The sequence below is a fragment of the Solanum dulcamara genome, chromosome 11 (genome assembly GCF_947179165.1).
Source record: "Solanum dulcamara chromosome 11, daSolDulc1.2, whole genome shotgun sequence".
Classification (NCBI taxonomy): Eukaryota; Viridiplantae; Streptophyta; class Magnoliopsida; order Solanales; family Solanaceae; genus Solanum; species Solanum dulcamara.
The window spans coordinates 22,085,111-22,111,479 of NC_077247.1; the positions used below are offsets into that span (position 1 = coordinate 22,085,111).

The following is a 26,369-nucleotide window of genomic DNA, read 5'->3' on the forward strand; positions in this document are numbered from 1 at the left end:
ACTTGAAATACTATATTAAAAGATAAAAATTATAAAAAAGTATAAGAAATATTTATAAATTATATCAAAGTAAATTCTTTTATGTATAAAATAAAATTTTAAATCATATATATAATGCCAGGTTGATTTAGTTTCGAGGTGACTTTTTTAAATTAAAATCAAACCAACCTAAATATTGTCGATTTTTTTTTCAATACCAAATCAAATCAATAGTCGGGTTTTTTTTCTCGATTTGACTCTATTTACATTTTAGTGTGATTTTTTATTTGATTTTTGTTCACCCCAATTTTGAATAATCTCTTTTGAATATTTTCAGACTATGTGACCCCTATTGATGGTTCTAATCGACACAAATCCCTATTTCTGGAGCTCAATGAAGAACACTGCTTTCTTTTTAAAATTCTTATCTCATGTAAAAAAACAAAAAAAAACATTGTAAAAAAAATGAAGAGTCTTTGTAGTCTTCATTTATTGAATGTTGATTTTAGAATTTATGAAAAAACTGCAGATTCTTGCTTCTTGAATTCATACTTTTACTGAATCAAATGAACACAGTGGTTGTGATTTCAAATGGTACAATTCATGTGATTGCGTATTTGATTCGGCTGCTTCCTCAATGCAAAGTGTTGAGTGTTTGTTAGAGAAACTAGAGTAATGTAAACCCACTTCCCAGCAAATACATATTAGACAGCCTAAAATATCTAAACAGAAATTTAAATTAAATATCCAACACCATTAGTGGAAACTTCATATACAACAACGAACCCAGTGTGATCCCACCATGTGGGGTCTGGGGAGGGTAGAGTGTACGCAGACCTAACCCCCACCTTAAAAGGTAGGGCGACTGTTTCCGAAAGACCCTCGGCTTAAGAGAGAAGAAACAAGGGAGGAGAAACAAGGAAACTTCATATAACATCACAAAATCCGTCAGATGAACCCCAAATTGGAGTTAAATAAGAAATCAGTCCACTAACTTCACTGTTCATCATTTATAAACGATTCCAACCAAGTGAATTGTTGGAATGCAAGAAGAAAAGGATTAAGAACACCTACTAAATAAACGTTAATCTTTTCTGCAGGGCACCAAGCAAGTAATCTTGGATCAAGCTTTCCGGATTCTAAATTGAGGAACAAGAAACTCTAGCCAACACATCTACCTTAGCTGAGGGGATTACTGCTCATCCTTTCCAGAGTAATAGTACCGGAATACACCAGAGAAATCCTTTGCCTCATGACCGTTATTGCAGAGCTCTGTGAAGCTGGATTCAGATATGGATTTCAGATACTTAACATTTAGTCCAACAGATAATGCAAATAACCAGAAGACATGTGATAATAACATGCTGTTTTGAGAGAGTACTGCAATTTTAGTCCCTTAAAACGGTGTCACCACCCGTTTAAATGTTAGCAAACCTTTTCCCTACTCTATGTTATTTACCACTTTGCTCCATTTTGTCCTAATTAATATTTGTCATATGGCATCCACATGGTAGATGGTGGACCAAGTTGTAAGTGCCTTAAACTTATTCAAGTCCTTCTCCATGCAGGTCAAAATTCTTTTGAGGCTCAAGAAATGAAGATAGTGGTGAAGTGTTCAGAACTTCATGGCCAACAGACAATTTACAATGCTAAACAAGTCACAACAAAATTGTGGACATAATCAAGGACTAAAATTGAATAATCACATCGACTGAGTTCACAACCAAGATGTCTAACTGGAGAAAAGCACCACACTTCTACAAGGTTTGTTGACCAGATCTTATTGCAGAAAACAATTTTCAAACTACAGAGAATGCAGCACACTGAAAGCAAATAATAACAGATTTTAGCACTTTCTGATATTATTCCAGCATTAAGTATTTGCTCAGATAAATTACGGAATCTCTCTGACATGCATTATCATGATACACAGTACATTAGAAAGTCTACTCTGCTATAACTGTAAATTCATGTACTGTCATTTACCACGTGCATTATTTAATGAGTTCAAATAGCAAATATTACAAGAAAATGTTGTCAATGCCTAGTAAATTAGCAAAGAATGTTGCAACTGTAATTGAATAGTATATCTCCAATTTCATGTATATGAAAGGAGATGCAGCTGAGAACATTACAGATGGCAAAATTCCTAAACCCCAGATTAATGCATTGAGTGGACAGATAATAAAGTACGGACAGCATATCTTTATTCTTTTAAGTATTAGTATGACAAGTAGGTGCTATAATTGAAGTCACTGCATAGTTTCTATTTCTAACTTCACATGCACAACAATTTATGCAGTCTACGCCACATTAATCATCTTATGTACTCGATGCTGAAGTAGGTAGGACTTACATCTTTTCTGCTTGTGATGTCAATGGGAACTTGAATCCAATATCTTTTGCTGATGCTGCAGCAAGGTTCAGATCTTTGGCCTGAACACAGAGGAGGACAGGAAAATCAATAACTGACGGCGTAAACCCCAAAAACTATAATACAAACTAAACTATTGTTGACTTCCTACAAATTGTGATTTCAGTGATTATGCAGCAAAGAGAGAAAATGAAAATGAGTATAAAAGAAAAAGGAAAATAGTTCATAACAAATTGAAACGGATCTTTGTTTAACTGATGTTACCCTATACACCTAATGAACTCAGATCTCTCTCTTAGTGAACACATAAGTGTTCAGATGCATCAAACACAGACACGAAAAGAAGAGCAGATCATTTGCATACTCATAATTACCACAATGACTGAACAAAAATATTGCCGGCAATTGAACAGGAGTAAAACCCACCAGAGAACACAGTTAAAAGAAATGAATATTATTGGTGAGCCTCAAAGTAAACCTTAACATGCATTTATAAATGTAGTACTGAACCTTCATGTTCTCCGAAATCTTAGCAGGTACATAAGTTGTACTATATCAAGATAGGATTGAACGCATACCATCAACTTAGATGCAAAACCTCCAATATAATTCCTTGAAGAAGGCACTCCATCCATCACCCCAGGCACTGGATTATATGTGTCACTGTCATTAGTTATACATAAGCATAAAGTTAGTAATAAGCTACACTTTGATTTTGTATATGTTAGCAGCAGACAGATTTAGATGCTACAGACAAGATTTATTGTATGCTATGTTGTCCTTTTTGTTATGTTTAGAAATTAACTTAGTTAGTTGTGAACCTTGAAGTAGGATAAGGTGAAGGTCTTGAGAGCATACAATGCAAGTAACTGAAATATCGTTTCAGAAACACAAGTATTTTCAACGAAAGAAAAATTCTTAGAGGAGATCAAATAGGAGGAAAATACTTACCCACACACTGGTGCTTACAGCAAATAGCATTGGTTTATCACGGTTAAATATGGTTAAGTGACAATTTGAGATGAGAATACATAATGATTAACCATTTACAATGTAATATATTTAAAGACATATATCATTTATTTATTAGTTTGGTGTAGACACCGGGTGTGGATTAGTTTATTCCATGAATAGGATGACCTATGAAGTCGCTGGATATTACCTCATAGGCTGCATCAAGTAAGTTAGGTTTCCTGCAAGTGATAGAGTAAGATATGGAGTCTACAAATTGGACCATTAACCAAATGGCAGTGATCGGGAAGCAATCAATGACCTGATAGCCTGGGGTAAGTTCAAAATTAATCCTATTCTAACCTACAGAAACATGTTGTAAGGCTAAAACTTTTAGGGCTCGTGACCATCATCTCAATGATAAAAGGCCAAGATCTCATCGGTATTAATTGGGTATGTTTCACCAATGCTGTTCAAGTTCAATGATCTAAATATCAATGATAGAAGGCAAGAAGTCTAATCCTAATCCCCTAAAATACATTCTTTGAATCAAATTTCTGTTAGGCTTGAAGGAAGGAGATACTCTGCTTCATCTAAATGTAAGCACTCTGCGAGCTTATTATACTTTGGAAACACGGAAAGTCAAATGTTGCGATCAACATTGAAAATAGAAAATCTTGTTAAAGTTTGTACTCTTGAGATTGCTGGATAGGAAGTATGCTAAGTTTTTTTGCATTTGAAACAAGTCACTTTGTCATTGCACTGATTCTTTTTTTTTTTTTGCTTGAGTGCTGAAATCTTTGAGACACTTTCTTAGTCTTCACTATTCAGTTAAACAAATTTCAATATAAAATGAGCATAGACACTAGTCACTTTTTCCGAGATGCATGGTATCATACTATGGCAACAAAATGCAGTCACTCAGCAAACATAGATATACACGAAGATACCGTCTACCATAAATGAATGTCCTAATAAACATTACTAGAACATTGTGCAGAAGGACTGACAAATAACATGTCAAAAAAAAGACATTCTGGATGGCTGCTTCGCTTTGGGCGCACGTTAGCTAACTTGCACCTTCCTTGCAGAAGAGGGCACGCATTCCATTGCAGAAGGTGATAATGGCAAAGGAAACTCAGGCAATGTTGTCGGCAAGCAGAAAGGTAAAAAAGGAAACCTAGTTCAGGGGCTAGCTAAAACCCCGACACCGGTGAGGGAAATCACTGCTGAAACAGTGACTCGAACGACAGGAATTGCAAATTCCCGACAACAGTCAGCTTCGCAAGTTAAATAAAATACAGATTGCATCTGCAGGGAAGTCCGCCTCAGTTCCAATTGCAGCTAAAAGCAATGGAAAGTACTGTACGGTACGAAACTCACAAAAATACAGCAGCAATAGGCACAACAGGTATGGAATGAGGCTCTGCAGGCCACAGAGAGTAAGGAGAAAGCATATCCAGGCAGTCGTGGGAAAAAATCGTGGGCAGAACAAGCGGAGGAGGAGACGGGATTCTCCAAGGGGAGTAGCTCAGTGTGGGACAATTTCGACATTGCTAAGTATAAAATGCTGGCTTTAAACCTGAATATGTAGCTCCTAAAATGGTAGTGAATCTGCTATAGTGGATATTGAATTCAAAGATATTACTACTGAACTTGAATATTGGAAGAATGCCATTGTGTGCTATGTATTCGGTGCATTGCCTCCATTTACAGTAATTCAATGGTACATTCAGAGGTTGTGGTCCAAGCATGGGATAAAGAAAATTATGATGTCGAAGAATGGGTTGGGTGAGATTTGACACTGCACTTGGCAAAATTAAAGTCATACAGGGGTCATTTATCATCTTGATAATAAGCCCTTCATTGTGAAGGCTTGGACCCCGGATATGGAATTCACTAGGGATGAGTTATACACAGTCCCTATTTGGATTAAGCTACCGGGACTTGAACTCAAGTATTGGAGCCCTAAAGGGTTGAGTAAAATTGGGAGTCTTATTGGAAAACCTATGATGGTGGACCATAACACTGAGAAGAAGGTGGGACTCAACTATGATATTGGTGGAAGTTGATATGAATGCTAAATTGCCAGAGGAAATCACTTTTGTTAATGAAAGAGGTGATCTGGTTGAGCAGAAAGTCATATATGATTCGAGGCCAACCTTACGCAATCATTGTCATAAGTATGGGCACTCAGAGGAGACATGCAGAAAGAAGGCGGTTCCAGCAGTGAGGAATCCAATTCTGGAGGCAGTAGAACCTATTAGACAAACACAGGTTGAGATTCATGTCCCTCAGCAGATTGGAGGCAAATCTGTCGGCCAGCAACAAAGTGTTGCAACTTCAAGCACTCGATTGCAGGCAAACCAACAACAGAGATACCATCAGATAGCAAAGAATCTCCAGACTCAAAAGAATAAGCGTCAGGGTACCCCACCAAAGGGAAATCAAGCTCAGACTCAGCCAGGTTGGGAACACCAACAAAGACTGGGAGGACAATAGTGCAGCAGACAAAGCAGACTGTTACACCAAACTCTTTCCAGTTAATAAATGAGGCAGGGTTGAATGAATGAACAGTTGGAAATGTGGGATCTTAGGCCATTCCTCTCACAGGGATGGTTAATATCCTAGGGTGGAATGTCAGGGGGCGTAATGGTTCCAATAAGCAAAAGGAGGTGAAGCTCCTTAGCAATGAAGAGCAGGTTGAGTTGATTGGCCTATTAGAAACTAAAATAAAGAGTAATAAGATTGAACAACTAGTTGAAAAATTGTTTGGAGGATGGTAGTATATCGCTAATTTGGCTTAGCATTATAATGGGAGGATATCGATTACATGGAGACAGGATTATTATCATGCTGTACCTATCACAATGACTGCTCAAGTTATTACTTGTGAGGTATTGTACATACCCTTACAACTATCATTTGATCTATTATTTGTGTATGGTTTCAATACAAAGGAGGAAAGGACAGACTTGTGGGAAAGTCTGGAGGGGAACCATATAACATGTCAGAAACCATGGATGATTCTGGGAGACTTCAACTCTCTACTCACACCTGAGGCTCATGGTCAGAGGTTGTTGATTTTCATAATTGTGTTGAGGAGTGTCAACTTATTGAGCTACAACACATAGGCACTAAGTACACAACGACAAGAATGGGGAGCAGACGACCTTCTCAAAAATTGACTAGATTTTTATCAATAATGAATGGATGGATACTATGCCTTCTTGTAAAGCTATATACTTACCTAAAGGTATTAGTGACCACTGTCCGCAAGGATGACACTGTAGGAAGGGAGGCCTAGATCTAGGAAGCAATTCCAGTTTTGCAATGTGTCAGGAGTTCCAAAACTTGGTCAGAGCTGGTTCGTGGGCTCAAGTAATTGGTTGTAAAATGCTCCAGATTGTGAAGAAGCTCAAGATCTTGAAGAAGAGCTTGAGGAAATTGAATGCTCAACACTTAAGAAACATTGTTACTGAGGCTGATGAGGATAGGAATGGTCTTAAAGAGGCTCAATTGAAGTTGAAAGATGATACTGGGAACATGGAGTTACAACAAGAGGAGCATTTGAAATACTAAGCCTCCAGAAAGTCTTCTTATTTAGCTGAAGTATACTTACAGCAAAAGAGTAAAGTAACTTGGTTCAGGTTAGGAGATGATAATTCCAAGTACTTTCATTCTGTGATTAAACATAGGAGACTCCATATTTCCACAACACAACTTAGGGATAATAGAGTTGACTGGAAGAATGATCCTGATCCAATTGCACTAGTGTTTGTGGATTACTACACTGATTTGCTACGGAAAACAGCTCAAACAAGGGTTAAAGTCTTCCCAAATTTTATTTAGAATGGAACTCTGTTAACTATTGATCAGCAGGTTGATTTAGTTAAGCCATTTACAAGTCAGGAGGTGAAATCTGCCATCTTTAGAATTGATAGTAATAGGAGCCCTGGGCTTGATGGACAGTGGTTTTTCCAAAGCAACATGGGATATTGTTGGTGAGGACATCACTGAGGCAGTCATGGATTACTTTCAGAATAGAAATCTGTTAAAGCAGTTGAATTCCACCATCATTGCACTTATCCCTAAAGCGGATAATCCAGAGTATGCTAGCCAATATAGACCAATTTCCTGATGTAATGTCTTGTATAAATGCATCACTAAAATGATTTGTACAAGATAAAAAACTGTTGTAACTCATGTGGCTGAAAACCAAGCAGCATTTGTGCAAGGGAGATCAATGATCCACAATGTACTGATCCGTCATGATTTGCTTAGACACTACAACAGGAAGACTTCACCTTAACCTAGGTGCCTACTGAAGATTGACCTAAAGAAGGCAAATGAAATGGTTAGTTAGGAATTTCTGGAGGAAGCAATGAAAGGCTTTGGGTTTCCTGGGAAATTCATTAAGCTAGTGATGATTTGTGTGACCACCACAAAATTCTCTCTTAGAGTAAATGAGAAAGCCATGGGTAATTAGAAGGGAGGAGAGGACTCAGGCAAGGTGATCCTCCTTCACTACCGCTGTTTTTCTTGGTAATGGAGTACCTTACCAGGTTTCTGAAAACATTGAGCATGCTACCTGACTTTAAGTTTCACCCAATGTGCAAGGATGTGCAATTGACTCATCTTATTTTTGTTGATGACCTTATGCCATTCTGTAAAGGGGCAGTTGGTTCAGTACATAGGCTTATGGAAGCACTAGGACATTTCAGGGATGTTACTGGGTTGGTGGCCAACATAGACAAATCAAGCATTTTTATGGCTGGAGTTACTGATGAAGTTAAGAGACAAATCATTGCAGAGACAGGATTGTCTATTGGGTCTTTCCCTATCAGACATCTTGGATTGCCTCTCTCGTCGAAGAAGTGGAGAAAAATGTAATGCAAGGAATTAGTAGACAAAGTTACCAACAGAATCAAACGGACATACTCAAAGCAGCTATCCTATGCAGGCAGACTTCAGGTTATAAATGTTTTTTCTCAATTCATAGTTTTTGGGGAGCAGTGTTTATTTTGCCTCAAAGCATTTTGAAAGAAGTGGATAAGAGGTGTAGGGAGTACTTGTTGGGAAGCTCTGAAAATAAAAGGAAGATCTCATTGGTTTCATGGGACAAAGCTTGTTTACCAAAGAAGTTAGGAGGGCTACACATTAAGGGATGTAGAGTATGGAATATTGCTTCTATTGGTAAATTGTTGTGGCAACTTATTGAGAAAAAAGACTCACTAGGGATCAACAGGGTTCATGAGGTATACATGAAAGCAACGGAAAGCATATGGGAATACAAGGCTCCTCCTCATAGTAGTTGGCATTGGATGAAGATAAACTCTTTGAAAGAAAGAATGAAAAGTTGGCATGTGCAGGGGAAGTATGTTCTGACTCCTACAGGTGAGTATTCTATTACTTCTAGCAATTTGGATTTAATAGGAGACCAACCTCGACTTGCTACTGTTGAGATTATATGGATTGCAGTGGCCCAACCAAAGCAGAGAGTTATTATGTGGTTAATAGGAGACCAACCTCGACTTGCTACTGTTGAGATTATATGGATTGCAGTGGCCCAACCAAAGCAGAGAGTTATTATGTGGTTAGCAGCTCAAAACAGATTGCTTACAAAATACAGGTTGTTGAAGTTGAAAATACCAGTGGAGGAGAATGAGGGCCCGTTTGGCTTGGATTAAAAAAAGTAGCTTTTTAAAAGTAGTTATTAAAAAGTCAAACTTCAATAACTTTTATGTTAAAAAATGAAAAGTAGGGGTACATACTTTTAACTTTTTTTAAGTCATTTTTAAAATATTCAAACACTCTTGAGGGCTGAAAACTACTTAAAAGTTGGTCAAGCTAGCCAAACACCCTCTGAGTGTTGCGTAAGTGCTCATCAGGTTCCTGAGAAACCAAAGCACTTGTTTCTGGAGTGTAACTGGATCAATTCAGTTAGGACTGGGATGGTACAGTGGACTAGAGTTGCACTTTATAACAGAGAACTACGGAAAGGCTTGGTCAGTCTGAAAACTTGTTGGTTTTTTAAAAGATGGGGCAGCAAAAATGAATTGAAAATTTCTCTCAATGGATTGAAATGGCTTTAAATTGCTTTTCGATAATTTTATTAAGCATTGAGGGGCTTTAAATAGCCAACATAAAACACATAATCTGCATAATTTGAAATTTAAAACAACCTAAACTGTCTCAACAACTCAAACAACTTAACTAAAATTCAAAATTCAAACTTATCTTAAACAAAACAACTTATTTTGCTAAAAACTACTGCAGTAACTAAAGCAATTCAACACTCCTCCTTTGCTTTAGTTACTGCAATTTTAAAAACTGCTCCTCATCAATTTTTGCTCTAGCAGTTGATGCTGAATTTTCTTGGTTACTTTTGAACTTGCATATTTTTTGGATATTGATCTTCCTCTTTTTCTTTCTTTTTTCTTCTTTTGATTTTGTGCTTCGAAAACATCTTCCATGACATTATCTTGTGTAGAAGTTCTTTTGAAAGTGCTTTTATTTGGATAATTATACGATTTGCAAAGTATTGTTGTAAGTACTTTTCTTCCATAACAACACATATGGCATACGCTATAAAATATGATTTAATTTCACTAACCAAATCTGATAGCTTTTGCCAGTGAAAATTTGTGGGGCATTAAAGGAGAGACTGTTGCCTGCCATTTTTTAGGTTAAAAATTGATTGAAAATAGCTTGTGCGTTGAAAAAAGCATCGCTTGAAAATATCCCTAATGGGTTAAAATGGGTAGCCCTTACGGGTTAAAAAGGTAGCCATTATGGGTTAAAAAAGGTATGGTAGTTCTTTGAAAGAACTCACAAATCCCGTACGATCAAAATAAAGCTCTTGATACCACTGTTGGTTTTCTTAAAAGATGGGGCAGCAAAAATGAATTAAAAATGTCTCTCAATGAATTGAAAAGGCTTTCAATTGCTTTTCAATAATTTTATTAAGCATTAAAGGGCTTTAAATAGATAACATAAAACATATTATCTGCATAATTTGAAATTTAAAACAACCTAAAATATCTCAACAACTCAAACAACTTAACTAAAATTCAAAATTCAAATTTATCTTAAACTAAACAACTTATTTTGCTAAAAACTACTGCAGTAACTAAAGCAAATTCAACAAAAATAAGCAATGGAAGCAGTTTGAAAAGGAGATACTTGCAGCTGTGCGGGGAATGATCTACCATACATGGAGTGCTAGGAATTGGAAGATGCTCCAAGGAAAGCTTGTACAGCCGGATGAAGTAATTGCAGAGATAAAAGAAAGACATTATAGGCAGGATAGATTTACATAGTGGCTCCAAGAAAGCCCTTAGATGTAGAGACTTTATACACAGATTGAAAATGTAATTAGTTGTTGTTTTTTGTTTGCCTGAGACCTACATTTTTACTTCACCCTTCCTAGAAAGTGGTTGTGGAACTAGCTGCCCTTTAGGTTGTGATTTGCAGTTGTTTGTTAATGGTAATCATTCACATTGATTACCAAAAAAAAAATATAGTGCAGAAGACAAATATTTACGAAAGCAGACTATTTTTCATGCAAATAGGCTTTTTCATTAAGACTTTTGTCTTATTATGGATTATAATAGTTCTTTATTACCAGGTTGCAGTGAGTACCTACTCCAACAGCGAGCACTTGAAGAATTGAATATTTTTGTTAGAGTGCTTGCTTTAATTCCCAAAGACTGACCAAGAGCAAAGGCTTCAGACACCCCCAGCATACTAATAGCCATTGCCAAATTGTTGCAGATCTTTGCAGTCTGCGAAAGAAAAAGAGTTAACGCAACATTAACATTTTTACGCCGTTTTTTCTTGGCAGAAATGGATTTAAGGAATATTATCTCGTTTTTGTCATAACAGAAGTTTCTCCGAATTTTGTTAGTTCGCATTAAGACAGTTCTTTTAAAAAAGATTTTCAAAAACCTTCCATAGAAAATCATTTGGCAAATTATTATTTTTGAATCTTTCCTTTCTTTTTTCCCCTTCTATTTTTTGGGTCAAATTATTACAAAAATTTTGGAAAAAAAAACACATTTTCTTTAGGAAAATAAGTTCCATAAAAAATGAGACAAATGACTTTCCTAGTGGGAGTAGGGAGTACAAGTTTCACTAGTGTCATTCCATATTGATAGTGTCATCCACACCCTCTAACACACCTCATCTTTACCCCACCTCCATAGCCCCCATCTCAACCTTCCATAGTATTTGTCTAGATTATATACAAATATTTGTCGAGGATATTATTTTTTGCTTACGTACTGAACACAAGAAAATAAGTAGGAAACCCACTTATTTTTCTAGAAAACAATTTCCTTCACACCAAACACACCCTATATCTCACCAACCTTAAATTTCCTGAGTTCGGGCTTTAGGGACATCATCACAAGAGACAATTTTGTATTTAGTTCTTAAACTACAGAAAGTACAAACTATTTCCCTGTAGAAGCCTGCAAATTGAAGCTAGGTTGTGCAGACAATAATTCTATCTGGCATGAGGAAACCCCCTGCTGGTGAATGATGATCATACACTTCAATCTGGCATGTGCTATCTGGATATAAACATGCATGAGTGTAAGTAGTGGCAAAGGTGTCATGCGACACCACTTGCAAAAAACTTTCATTTCATGTATAAATAGATATACACCGACATGACACTGCTTGAAAATGATACAAGTTAATATTAGTATTCTTTTTGCATAGAAATATTAATTTGGGCTAGGATGTGAAGTCTTAAACTACCAAAGTCCCAAACCCTGGTTGGCATATAAGGTACCTTCAAAGGAGCTGATCAAATCACCTTTGGAGGCAACAAGAAGCTGCCTACAGGATTGTAACAGCCCTCACAGATCTTATACTTGTTTGGCTCTTTGGTTAGTTGTTTGGGCAGGTACACAATGTCTCAGAAAAAGGGAGAAAACAGCAACACATCCCCCTTCATGCATACCAGATGCATTCCATCAACAGCTGCAACAGCTACCTTACATCCAAGACTCTTGGAACTCCTTTTTGGTTTATTTGTGGATGTGCAGGTACATCCCTGATCAGCCTCGACAGAACTGGAATCATGCAAAGTGTAAGGCACACACTGATAGACTTCCAACCAGCAACTCAAGTCAGGGTTGCACCACATACAAAATGCATTTTACAAATATTCTGTCCCTCAGCTTCCTTAACTACAATCCCAAGCAAGATGACTGCTATGGCTACATTTGCTTCCTATCATTTCATCCCCCCTAGTTGTGATTGTTGTTGCTGCAAACTTCCTTGGACCGACTTGGTACGACAAGACTAAAAAGAGCAAAGATGAAAAGAATTTTCCCATCCCATGCGAGATAGAAGTTTCGTATACTTGTTCTTCTTCAATGTAGCTATGTCTGGTACGTAGCATAGTTGGAATAGGACTAGTGTAGGTTACTTTTCTTTTTTCTCATGGAAGGGGAGAGTCTCCCTCATTTATGCTTTCATAGTTGAATTGTACCGGGAGGAGTCCTCTCACAGGTTTACTGCTTTCTAGTTATAGTTAGTATCCTTTTTGTATCGGGGATGAGTTAGCCGACCTTAATAGGTTAGCCGACTTATGAACCACCATAGGATCGGAGGTAAGGTTTATGTCCCCCTCCTTGTATTTTTAATTTGATTATTTATGTTAAGGCTTGGGGGTGTTGCTTAACCCCTGACTGTGCACGAGAGGTGGGAGCCTCGTGTAGGGTCTGTTCCCGTAAAAAAAAAAAAAAAAAAAAAAAAAAAAAAAAAACACTTAGAAGCTGAATTCTGATAATATGTCGATGCTACTTGCACAAAATCTTCCAAACGCTACTGAATCGAAGTCATATGTTAATAATAAGTAACAACATAACTAACAAAAATTCTACTAAGCGTATGCTTGCTAGTAAATTTGATATGAAAGGCTTAGGAGTTGCCGATTTGATATTGGGAATTACGATTCACAAAACTCGTGAACTTCTAGCATTGTCTCAATCTCATTATATCCGAATGGTATTTGAAAAATTAAAGTACTTAAACTTCAAAAGTGCAAAAACACCAATTGATTTGAACCTAGATCTTGCTAAGAATAAAGGCGAAAGTAAGTCTCAATTGGATTATGCCAGAGTGTTGGAAAGTTTGATGCACATCATGAACTGTACACAACCAGGCATAACTTATGCTATAAGTAAATTGAGTCGATACACAAGTAATCCCAACCAAAATCATTGGATGGCAATGAAGCGGGTTTTGGGGTATTTAGAACATACTTAAAACTTTGTTTTACATTACAACAAGTATCCACCAGTTGTTGAAGGATATAGTGATGCAAATTGGATCACTAGGTCAATTGAAACTAAGTCCACAAGTGGATATGTTTTCACCATTGGTGGAGGAGGAGCATCTTGGAAATCATCCAAACAAACATGTATCACCCGCTCTACAATGTTGTCTGAGTTCATAGATTTAGACAAGGTCAGTGAAGAAGCGACTCCAAAATTTCTTAGAAGACATTCCATTTTGGCCCAAGCCAATGGCTCCTATATGTATACGTTGCGATAGGGGTGGGCATAAATACCGAAAAATCAAAAAGCCGGACCAAACCGAACTAATTTGATTCTTCGATATTGCGGTTCGTTGTCGGTGTTTTCTTTCAAAAGTTTGGTTCTTCGGTTCGGTGTATCTACGGGATAACACATTTAGGAATCACTCAGGTAAGTGTAAAGTGTAAGCCGTTTCAAGGAGAATTCGGTAAGGCTAGTTCACTACGCACTTATGAACCAAGAAGTGTTTATGGCTGAAACAAATGAGAACCTAAGATGGTTAAGAGGTTGATTGTGTGACTTATGTTATCCAGGTATATACCAAAGCTCGATGGTTCAAAGATATCAAATCTATCGATTGACCGATATATGTTCATTACGGAAAGTTCAAAGAGAAACCTACTTATCTAGATACAGCTAATCCTTGCTTTCGAATCACACCATTTTTTCATGTCTATGTTTTCAAGATATAGAGCCCGTTTGGATTGGCTTTAAGTTGGTCAAAACCAACTTAAAGCCCCTTTTCAGCTTTTGGACGTGTTTGCCTAATGCTAACTTTAAGCCAGAAAGTTCTTAAAGTCAGTCAAAAATGAAAAGTTAGGATTTCTAACTTTTTTTTTCTAAGTGCTTAAAGTCATTTTCTTTGACCATGAAAATTACTTTTATATCCCTTATATTTTAACTAAATTCCAAACTACCATTTTTATTCTTTTAATCCTAAAATTCACATAATTTTCCTCATTTAAGCACTTTTATCCAAACACTCAACTGCTTATTTATAAAAATAACTTTCAGCACTTTAAAGTTCTAAAAGCACTTCATACATAAAAGTTACTTTTTTTAAGCCCATCCAAACGGGCTCATAGTCATTCCCCATTCATGTGGGGGATTGTTGGGTTTGTGTTCTTTAAAGATAAGGTGTGAATTGAAAAATGTGGGTGTAATGTGAATTGGGAAATGTAGGGGACTCCCTCATTGATAGAATTGAGGAAAAGTTTTGTTCTTATATTAAAAAAAAAAAGACTCCCTTTAGCTCTGAAAGGGTTAAGATGAGAATGCCTCCTCACGTCGTTGCAGTCGCTCGCTCGGCTCAACTTTAGCTTTGACAAATGATGTAATTGATTGATAATTTTTTGGATAAAATTTATTTATCATTCTCGTTAATTAATTTCTTTTTTCCTGATATTAATTTGCAGAATTGTTTACTGATTAATTAATTCTCAAAATTATTTATTAATTAATTAATTTGAAAATCATTTATTAGTAAATTAAATTAGCGGAATTAATTTAAAACTCGTGGAAAATATTCAGAAAGGACACGTTCCTTCCAAACTAACATATCCTTCCAAAGGACACCAAACCAGTTCCGAACACTTTTTTCCTCTGAACAAGTGTTTTTCGCACCATTTCAACCTAGAATTATCGACGATTACCTCATTTTTCTGCATCGAAATTTCAGCATCTTCTACATTTTTTCTTACAAACTAAAATTCAAGTCTAAGTGTGGTTTGAAGACTCACTCTTTGAATTCACTGAAGATATTGATGTTTGAGGTGCCGCTACATCAATATCTAGTATATCCGTTTTATCCTGTTAGGGGATAATCCACAACCTCGGATACAGTGAAGGGATTAAATTCCTTAAGGACACACAGTGAATTCTGTGGTCTCGAATATTTGTTTAGTACATTTACTATTTCTGCTTCTTTGTTCTTCTGTAATTCTTGTTGAACACAGTACCTATCACCACTTACCTCAGTGTTTAATCAAGTCAAAGCTGGGAAAACAAAATATGACAGAAGGGCCACAGAATGGATTTGTCTTTCAAAGTCTTTATCAGCACTCAACAGACATGTAAAACTCAAAGTGCAGAAGTTTGAAAAATAGGTCCTGGACATACTGCACCATTCCCCGATCCACCACAGTAGATAGTGTTTTTGCCCATCGAGAGAAACAAGGGTTTAGCAGCCATGTAAGCCTCCTCTGGACCACCAACCTACATGCAGATGTTGCTTATTAGCTCAAACCAACAGGAATCTAACTTTAGAAGCCAGAAAGTACAATAGAGAATTTTCTCTCTGGAAGTGGATTATAATCTCCTTACTTTTTATATCCACAAACACGTGTGCCATCCCATCAGGTAATTCTGATAAGGATAAACAGATCCCCCCCCCCCCCTACCCCAATCCCACCAACAAAAACAAAAAGAAATCATGTATTTCATCAATCCAGCTTTTCATTGTAATGACATATGTATGTAACCACAGACGATGTTTACGGTAATTTAAGTTTTCCACATCAAAAATCAATGAATAATTCAATGTCCAAACTACATATTAGTGTCAGAAATGAAAAAAGTTCATATATTCTCAATTGTATGTCATGAAATGTTAAATTACCATAAAAGTTGTAAAATATCCCAGCAGTCGAAATTAAAAACAAGTTTAGGAGTTAATTCATCTTGTACTCCAATGCATTGGAGTTGGACAAATATTTAAGAAGAGGATAGCTTAGAAAAAAAGTAAGGTCTTACATTTAATGTTTTACACCTTCCCCACATGGCCATAACTAACAACAACTACTACTACAATTACTACTAATGCGTGAATGTTAAGAGAACATTGCTTGTGAGCTTCAAAATCTGTTGAAGACATTGAGACTTAACAGGAAACAGCAGAACTTTTCAAGTAGAGAATGATTTTCTTACAGCCAGTCACCTAAGGAGCATGTGGGTGTGAAATTATAAGGAAAGCAGTCACTTAAGAACCACTTAGATTATAGAAATACCATGAAAGTAAGAGTCCCATTCTCTGCAGCAAGAACACCGCCAGATACAGGAGAGTCCAACATAGCAGGAGCCTTCCAGCCATCTGCAAAGACAACGGTGAATTTGCTAAAAGACCAAAACATTATTTGGCTATAATCTTTTAACTAAGACAGGAAAAACAATAATCATTTCACATGATGCAAGAAAGCCTTGTTTTTATGCGAAAATGGTTACAGCATAACATATTCTTTACTCAAGACAGGAAAAACAATAATCATTTTACATGATGCATGAAAGCCTTGTTTTTATGCGAAAATGGGTACAGCATAACATAGACTGTAATTCTCTGAAAGTTAGATTGTATAGATCTTATGTTCCATGCAAAGCTGAAAATGCATGTCACTGTGAAAACCCCAATCTTTTGGTTGACAAGTTAGCAACTTGATCAATAGACTTCGTATTCATAAGATTGCATTAAATTATCGCCATAGAAGAAACTACACATGCTGAAAAAACGTTATACCCATATAAGATTAACAACGCTCAAACGTCTTCGCATTTCAAATCAACATTAGTTATGTAACAAGTTTCACACAATATATTTATTTATTTATTTGAAAACTGGTAATTTGTATTCCTCAGCATTAAGGATATGCTGGAGACATCCAAAAAGTTATCAACAAAGAGTTATAACCAAGGCTAATTACAAAGAGCCTAAAAAAATCTAACAATTGAACTTCATCCTCTACATTTGCTAGCTTACACCAAAAATGGAAGTTTACAATACCATTCCCTTTAATCTTCTGCATAGCATTAGACCTGCCCTCAAAACACCTCTCATTTCTTTCCTTCCATATTGTCCACCAAATACATGAAGGAACTGCTCTCCACCATCTCTTCTGGGACTTGCTAACCCCTCTCCTGATCCAACAACTTAGAAGATCTGATGTATGTTCTGGCATAGTCCAGCTGTTATTTGTGAGGCTGAAGAAAAGTGACCATAATTGGGCTGTCACCTTGCAATGCAGAAACAAATGATTATTTGTCTGTGTCATCTCATTGCAAAGGAAACATCTGAACACTAATTGAAAGCCCTTCTTCTGTAGGACTTCATGAGTGAGACAAGCTCTTCTGGCCACTAACCAAGTGAAACATTTAATTTTCGATGGGACCAAACTTGTCCACACCTTTAACCATGGCCCTGTGCTTTTCCTGGCTGCCCCAAAGCTTCCATTTTGTATATTCTATTGACAGAAAATGTCCAATCGCTGCTGTGATTTCAGTTAATAACATCTGGAACGGCAGAGGTACCTTTGAAGTTTGTTAACTTCCTTCAGAAGATCAACCACCCTACCAATCTCCCAGTCATATAAGTTCCTTCTGAAACAGATATTCCACCCTTGAGGTGTCCAGGAGTCTGCCAGAGTTGCTTCGGGATTGCTGCACATAGAAAATAAGTCCAAAAAGCAGACATCAAAGGTTCATGCCCATTCCATGGTTCCTTCCAAAACAATGTCTTTAAATCATCGCCCACCTTATGGACAACATAATTGTTAAAGCTTGTCCATAAGTTTCTAATGGTCCTCCAAACTGATACACTAAGTATTGACCACTTCATCAGTGCACCATTGGCTTGAGTGTCCATATTTGCTCTTGATCACCTCCTTCCACAAAGCTTGGTCTTCATTAGCATATCTCCATAACCACTTCATCAAAAGGCAATTATTATGTAATTTCAAGTTTCTGATACCAAGACCCCCTGCTTTCTTCTCTAGTTGAACATCATCTTATTTCACCAAATGAAAACCCTTGTCCTCCTTGTTTCCATTCCATAGAAAATCCCTTCTAAGCTTGTCAAGTTTATCCTCCACCGCAGCTGGAATTGGAAACATAGACATCACATAAGTAGGTAAAGAGTCTAGCACTGCATTAATCAGAGTCAGTCTACCTCCCCGTGATAAATACTGTGACTTCCACTTTGAAAGCTTCATTTCTGTCTTCTCCATAATCCCATCACAGATAGCCAATTCCTTGTGCTTGTAACCCAGAGGCATGCCTAAATAGGTTGTTGGGAGTTGTTCAATCTTGCACCCCAAAATCCCAAACCCCACCATTTGAGCCACATCTTTAATATGAAAAATGCTGCTTTTCCTCTGGTTGACACTCAATCCAGATATAGCCTCAAAAATTAGCAGTATCATTCTTACAAAGCTGATTTTTCCTACATCTGGATCGCAGAAAATGATTGTATCATCTTCTTAAGAAGATGACAAATTTCCACATTTACCCCCTGTATGTTGCCTAGCTGGAATCCCTTGAGCTATTTCTTCAGCAATGCTGTTCTTTCCATGTAGTTGAGTCCTTCCATGGCTATGATGAAGAGGATAGGTGATAGAGGGTCACCTTCTCCATTCCAAGGGCAGAAAACCTAACAGTTTTGATACAAAAACTCATTCACTGCAACCACCTAACCCTGAAACCCATCTGCTTAAAAATGCTCAGAAGATATTCCCAATTTACATGGTCATATGTTTTTTCAATGTCGAGTTTACACATGATGCCAGGTTCATCACCTCTTAGTCTAGATTCCACAGATTCACTAGCTATGAGTGCAGCATCCATGATTTGCCCTCCTTTGATAAATGCCATCTGATGTTTGTTGATAAGTTTGTGCACCACCCTTTTCAACCTTTCTGCTAATATCTTGGCAATAATTATATATACACCACTTATAAGACTTTTGGCCCAAAATCTCTTAGCTCAGTTGCACCATTCTTCTTTGGTATAAGGGCCACATGAGTAGCATTAAGGCTCTTTTCAAACACCTGATGTTGGTGAAAATGCTGCAAAGTTCTCATTATGTCTTCTTTAAGCATTTCCCAGGAAGTTTGGAAGAAGCTCATTGGGAAACCATCAGGTCCGGAAGCCTTATCACTGGTTCATAATTTGATGCAACTGATAACCTCCTCTTCAACATTCTTTGTAATCACCCTTGCTCCACAATGTCAATGACCCATTTTCAGGAAAGTTAAAACCTGGCCTCCAGCTTTTGGTTTCACTATACAACTTTTGATAGAAATTTTGAATGGCCCCTTTAATTTGTTCCTGGTCAGTGACTGAATTTCCTTCAATATCTAATGAGTCAATAGAGTTGAACCTCTTGTGAGCTGTGGCCATCCCATGAAAGAATTAGGTATTCTTGTCTCCACTTTTCAACCACTGGATTCTTGACCTCTGTCTCCAGGCTATCTCCTAATTCCTAACTACTTCAAACTCCATAGCCAAATGAGTTTTTTGAAGTAATTTATCCTCAGTAAGGAGCCTCTGCTCTTGAATGTTATCAAGATTGGAGATCTGATTCAGAATGTCTTCTCTCTTTTCCCTCCAGTTATTCCTATTATCCTGCCCCATTCCTTTAATTCTCCTTCGGGAGCCTCAGTTTTGAAGCCAGAATGAAAGAGGGTGTGCCAACTATAGTAAAAGACTGCGACCAATCTGGACTGTGTCCTTGAAGCCCTCCACAGCAAGCCACCATTGTTCGAATTTGAAGTAGGATTTTTGGTAGTCCCAATCACCACAAGTTAGTGAAATTGGGTTATGATCAGACCCTAACATGGAAAGGATAGATTGCTTAATCTGAAGAAACAAACTCTTCCCACTGATGTGAAAAAAGATATCTATCAATTCTGGATGCACTCCTATGTTTATCTCCCCTTCTCCAAGTGAAGGATCCTCCAAATAAAGGAGGATCAATCAGTTCCATGTCATTGATTCATTCTGAGAATTCTGCCATTGCCCCTGTGATTCTGCTACAATTTGCTCTCTCAGAGGGATATCTAGTAATGTTGAAGTCTCCGCAAAGCACCCAGGGTCCTTCAAATTGGCTCCTGGCAGCAGCCAATTCCCACCAAAGCTCCCTTCTTTCACTCTTTCACAAACAGCATAGACAGCACTCAAGTACCAAGTGAAATCATGAGATAGCATCACCATGTATTTCATTACTTGCTTGCCGAATTCTGATGGTTTCGACATTGTTATGGTTGTTGTTTATCGATTCTCCAAACGCGCAACGTTTACTACCACTATGGCCAGCTGCACAGCCAAAGAGGCAGCACGTCTATTCTTGAGGGACACCGTAAAACATTAGGGTGTGACAAAGCACATTATCAGTGATCGTGATCCTCGATTCACCAGAGAGTTTTTGAGAGGACTGTTTAGTTTGTTGAGGTTCGACTTCTCGATCAGTTTCCATCCTCAAACAGATGGCCAAACGAAGAGGATTAACGCTCTCTTGGAATGCTATTTGATGCACTATGTTAGTGAGAATCAAAAAGATTGGGAAAAGCTGGTGGACACGGCTCAATTCTCTTACAATTTGCTGTGAAGCGAAGCGACAGGAAGGAGCCCCCGAGCTAGCGACTGGTTTGCAGCCCAACACACCATAGTCCTTGCCCGTTGACGCCGGATTGAAAAATTCAGGTGCTTATCATATGGCTAAAGCTTAGGAGGAATAGGTCGATCTAGTAAGGCCATACCTTGATCAAGTGGCCCATAAGATTAAAAAGTTCACCAATTGGAAAACGACATCTAGTCAATTCTAGGATTGGATATAAAGTCATGGTTAACCTGAATCTTCGGCAGTTTAAGTCGTGTGAAGCGTTAATCAGAGTTTGATCCAAGCTATGAGGGTCCATTCGAGAATAATGCCAGGTGGGCAAAATTTCCAATCGATTGGACATGCCTCACCATCTGAAAATATATCCAATCTTCCATACTAGCCAATTGAAACTGTATTTTGAAAGTGTGGAAGACAGAGTGGGGAAAGCCTAGTCGTGCTCAAATTTTGATCACATCACCGGCCTTGGACAAACAAGTTGAAGCAATTATAGATCGCTAGCTGGTTTGTGGGAAAGGCTGGAGTAATTCGAGTGCCCAGTTCCTTGTTCATTGGAAAGGAAGATCATTGAAGGAAGCGCCTTTGGGAGATGTATGAAGACTTGTGGTAGTTCCAGTTAACAAGTCCACAATTACTTGCAGCTGTGTGGAGCCGTGGTTGTCGCCATTTCAGGTTGGGGAGCATGTGACGCCGCAAGCGTCTGCATCGATTTTTCATAATTCCAACAACAAGGTAGATTCAAATCGAGCTTCCACAAGCTCAAGTCTTAGAGCTAAATGTTGCCAGCCTTGGATGAATATTTGAACCAACATGAAGGTCACTTTCATCATCATTTCGCCCAAGAGACAGTTGGCCTCCCAAGAAAGGGACAACTTTGACATTTGGGGAAATAAGTAGACTTTCTTTCCCAACAACCCCACCAACGTTTTTACTAAGCAACCCACAAACTTTTGACTAGGCAGCCCACCAACTTTTTCCCCTTCCTGACTAGGGATTCCACCTTGTTCTTTGGAAGGATGTTTTAGTTATACTTGTATAAGTCCTCTTGGACAGCTTGTCTTGTAATTATTACTCTTGGAATACAAATCAGGAAAGGGCACTTGCCTCCCAAAACTCTTAGTCTCTCTTTCTTTGTTCTTGCTTGTTTGTGTAACTGTCATTGTTCTAGCACGTTGGTGTTGTTGTGTTTGTGAGGACTGAAGCCTTTGAGGAGAAATTTGGCTTGCAAGGCTGTCTCACGCGCCTTTGAAATATAGGCCAGTGACAAATACAACATCAAGTACATCCATAGGAGCGACGGTGAAGTCTATCAATCCCTGCCAACCTCCTAAAGCAAGGTGCACTTTAGGAGCAAAACCATGGACGTTAGAGGGAAGGGCATTGACGGTCTTCAAGAGTGTGTCGCTGGACACAAAGACAAGTCCAAGATCCTTAGCTCATTCTTCCATCACAAAATTATGGGTTGCCCCATGTCCACCATGATACAAACTTTTTTTCCATACAACTTGGCATCAACAAAGTGATTTAAGCGGCCTCACACAAGGCGGCTGGGCAGGAATAGCTGTAAGCGTCATATGACTGAACAAGGCCATGTGATTAAACTAGCCAACAGCCTTGTTCTTCATGATTGAACTAGCCAATAGAGCCTTGTTCTTCCCTTGTTCCGCCTGTCGACCTGTACATCTCGCTCTCGCTCCCCGAGTTTTTTGCCAGCTTGCATAGTAGCTTGTTCTTGCTACTTGTGGACAGCAACCATCGCCCTATGTTTGCTCAATGAGGGACAAAATTGAGCAGCGTGAGATGTCTCACCACAAAGGTAACAACCTTCACGATTGGGAACACCTTTCTTTCGTTCTTCATAAATCTTGCAGAAATTTGAAGTTTGGTCACGGTTACCTCTATATTCATTGCTCCGGTTAGGAACAAACCTGCCTTTGATCTGATTAGAATCCACCTTGGGAGCAACAGGCTTGCTCCTATTGTCTTCCTTTGGCAGCATCGGCATGAAAGTAGTTAACTACAATAGCTTCGTCCACATTGTTGACTTGACGTCGTTGTACATCTTGTTTGGTCCAATTAAGAAGGTCATCCAAAAAGTAGAATAACAGATCCTCACTGGTCAAATTCGGGATTTGAAGAGTGAGCTTGGTGAATTCCTTCACATAATCACAAATAGAAGACGTTTGCTTAAGCTCTCTCAACTGTTGACAAGCTTTGTGCACAACATTTTGAAGGTAAAACTACCATTTTAGTTCCTCCTTGAACTGCCCCCAATCATCAATGGAACATGTTCCCTTCTCCATACCCGCTTCCTTCCTCTGCCACCACAGCATAGCGGTGTCACTCAAATACATTGCTGTCATACGGATCTTGGCAGCCTCACTAGTGATGTTCGCATGCTCGAAATAAGCATCCATTTGCCACAAGAAGTTCTCAACGTCTTGAGCTCTCCTTTCACCCCGAAACTCCTTGTGTTTAGGAGCCTCAATACGTGTTTCTCGAATATTAATTGGACCACGCCCACCTGCGAGTGTGGTCTCTTCCACTTGCTGCCTCAAGGCTTCAAGCTCTCCTTGTGACGCGGACAGAGCTTCCAAGAGCTTGAGCTCAAGGTTGGTCAGCCCTTCGTTGTGCTATTCACCTTGCTTAGTAAGGTTCCCTTTGACTTCATCAAGTCCTTCAAGGTCGATGAACTCAAGAGATTTGATGTTGTTCTCAACAACAATGATACGTCAATTCAAGGCCATCAAACCAGCCTCAACGCCAGTGATTTTCTTGTTGAGGTAGCTAGTATTAGACCCTTCTCCTTCCTCTATGGGGCTCTTCCCAATGAATGACTATGAATTTGTTTTCATCAAATTGAACCAAGTTATTAGAATTTTATTGCACAGTAAGTGGATAGATAACCAGGATGATATGAGGATGAGGGAGAAACTACCAGGGGAAAATTTCCAAATATACCAACCAAATAAGAAAATGGGGTGTCATGCACATTTGTTGCCCCATTTTCGTACCTAACTAACTTTGAACGTCATGCTATTTGGGCCATTTGATTGAATAAGTTATTCTAGGAAGAAAAACTCATAAAAGAAGATAAGAGGGTACAAGCAGTGACATTGTCATAGATATTGCACGGGAAAGGGGTATGTATGTTTTGAAGCAGTGACTGATATGCCTATAACATACAATGAAATTAGTACCTTATGACCAGATATTAGGTATGTAAAACATATCACATGCTCTATCAACACTACGCAGAAGTTCTGAAGTTAATGCATTTTTGTTACTTAATATACCTCTCCTGTCTATCAAAGAACAATTAGACACAGCTGCAGAGACCTTTCTTGATGTCTGAGGATCAATTGTAGAAGAATCAATAAATAGCCATGGTCTGAGTAGATTGCCACCACAAAGAAAACCTTTTTTTCCAGTATAAACATCCAGAACCTGTATGATTAAAGATATATTGATTCATTTGACAAATATTCTAACTCATCAACAAACAATAATAAGTCTAAGGGATAGTGGGATAAATTCACATCAGTTAAGGAGGATTGAGGATAATTAATCAGCCTCAGAAAAATGAGAAAGTGCATAATGTAATAAGAGCTATACAAAATGGTATGCAAATCTCACATGGTTTGATGATGGTAACATTGTAATAACTACATCACTTGTCTCAGCAACTTTTAAAGGAGAATCTTCTGTAAGAATGCCTTTGTCCGAGAACATCTTCATAACATTATGATTTCTGGGAAAAATACAAATTGATGAACTCAAGGTCAAAGGAAACTTCACACGAATTGACTTGGAACCTGACAAATCCTTTAAATCAAATAAAGCATCAACATATAGAAGGATTCCTATTCTCAACCAACCTATTCCACATCGTGCTACACCAAAATCTAACATATAAGAGGGTCCAACAATGTAATTTTTCCTTCTTGTCCAACTATGCTTGTCTGTTTCATAACACAACATAGTTACCTGAAGATACTACTTTAGATCCAATTACATATGGAACTAAGCTAAGTTGTGACACCACCTAGGTTTATACCCTAGTGGTACCAGTGAAAGTTTCCCACGCAACAGATGTGGGTCTAATTCTCACTGTTGTCACTCCCTATCCACATTCGCTTTCCCTCTCCCTTTCCAATCCTGCTTATGTAATAGAAAAAAGAAATTGACGTGTGATTGATTCTACAGAGGAAGCGACCATAAATAAGTGAATAAAGTTGCAAGCATTACATGTCATGTACTGCAACCTCATATCCATCTTTAATCAAGCTATCCGCCATTCTTGATCCCATGTTTCCGAGTCCTATGAATCCAATTCTCTGTAGAAGATGCAGAAAATGATATAATCAGCAAACCTGAAAGGGAGCGACACGGGAAAAATTGCAAGCGAAGGACATGAAAATTTACTGTGACGTATGAGGGATCCGAAGGCAATTTGATCGCTTTCAGTTAAGTTTAACAGAAGAACGTAGTTAGGGGAAATAGAAATCATCAACCAATTTTATGATCATTTGATAGAAAACAACAGAAATAGAAGTGGAGTCCAAAATCTTCAAACAATCAGATTAAACGAATATGGTTAAAAAAATCAAAGCCAAATCAACTCCCTCAGCAACTAAAATTGAAGGGGAACAAAAAGTACCCTACTGAACTATCTCAAAAGTGGAAAATAATAGCAGAAGTGTAGCTCAAAAGAGAAGAAAGCTTGCTTACACCAAAAGGAGATGAAGAGTAACTGCGAATCGGATAAAAGGGCGAAACTGAACAAACCAAATTCTGGAGACCCAGAAGTGATCTCAGCTTGCAGAAAGTTGCCATAGCTGCAAATTCTTGAAGGAAGAAGATGAGAAATCGGTTGGCCCTTTTGATTAAAAATGTCAGTTACTTCTTCAAATTGCATTGTCTGTACTCTGCTTATTTTGTCCGACCTCGACCTAGAGTTCAATTAAACTGATTTCCATAATATTGTATTTCAACTTTATTATTATACCAGTTTAGTGTACTGCTTGCCATGTGTATCGGTTAAACCTGGGCTGCCATAAGGGACATAAGAAATCATAAATGTCACATGAGGATAGAAAAACTAACTCTGATATCTAGTCACGAGCGGAGTGCAAGTGATGATGATCGGATTCTACATTATGATACAATGTAGGAAAAAGTATGTGTTAGTATATGAAATGTACTAAGTATGTGAGAAACATGCATGAACAAGAATATGTGATGCATGACCAAAATCTTAAAAACATGAGTAAAACTTGAAGACATTTGAAAAGGGTCAATGCATCATAAAACATCATCATAAGCTTGTAGACATAGCATACACATATGT

At 37.9% G+C, this 26,369-nt stretch overlaps 1 protein-coding gene and 1 long non-coding RNA gene across 2 annotated transcripts; one reads left to right on the forward strand and one right to left on the reverse strand.

Annotated features, from left to right (window-relative positions):
- Positions 1 to 890: 890 nt before the first annotated feature.
- Positions 891 to 26,146, reverse strand: LOC129873072 (probable 3-hydroxyisobutyrate dehydrogenase, mitochondrial). The gene is made up of 10 exons (XM_055948075.1): positions 25,751 to 26,146; positions 25,268 to 25,356; positions 24,656 to 24,770; positions 24,316 to 24,466; positions 16,644 to 16,726; positions 15,757 to 15,852; positions 10,949 to 11,091; positions 2,932 to 3,016; positions 2,336 to 2,415; positions 891 to 1,259 (listed from the first exon to the last, which is right to left on the reverse strand). The coding sequence occupies exons 1-10, from the start codon at positions 25,853 to 25,855 to the stop codon at positions 1,172 to 1,174; spliced, it is 1,035 nt and encodes a 344-aa protein (XP_055804050.1). The 5' UTR covers positions 25,856 to 26,146; the 3' UTR covers positions 891 to 1,171.
- LOC129873073 (uncharacterized) lies at positions 1,259 to 2,117 on the forward strand. The gene is made up of 2 exons (XR_008762645.1): positions 1,259 to 1,403; positions 1,548 to 2,117. It is a non-coding gene; the product is annotated as an uncharacterized LOC129873073 (long non-coding RNA).
- Positions 26,147 to 26,369: the final 223 nt, after the last annotated feature.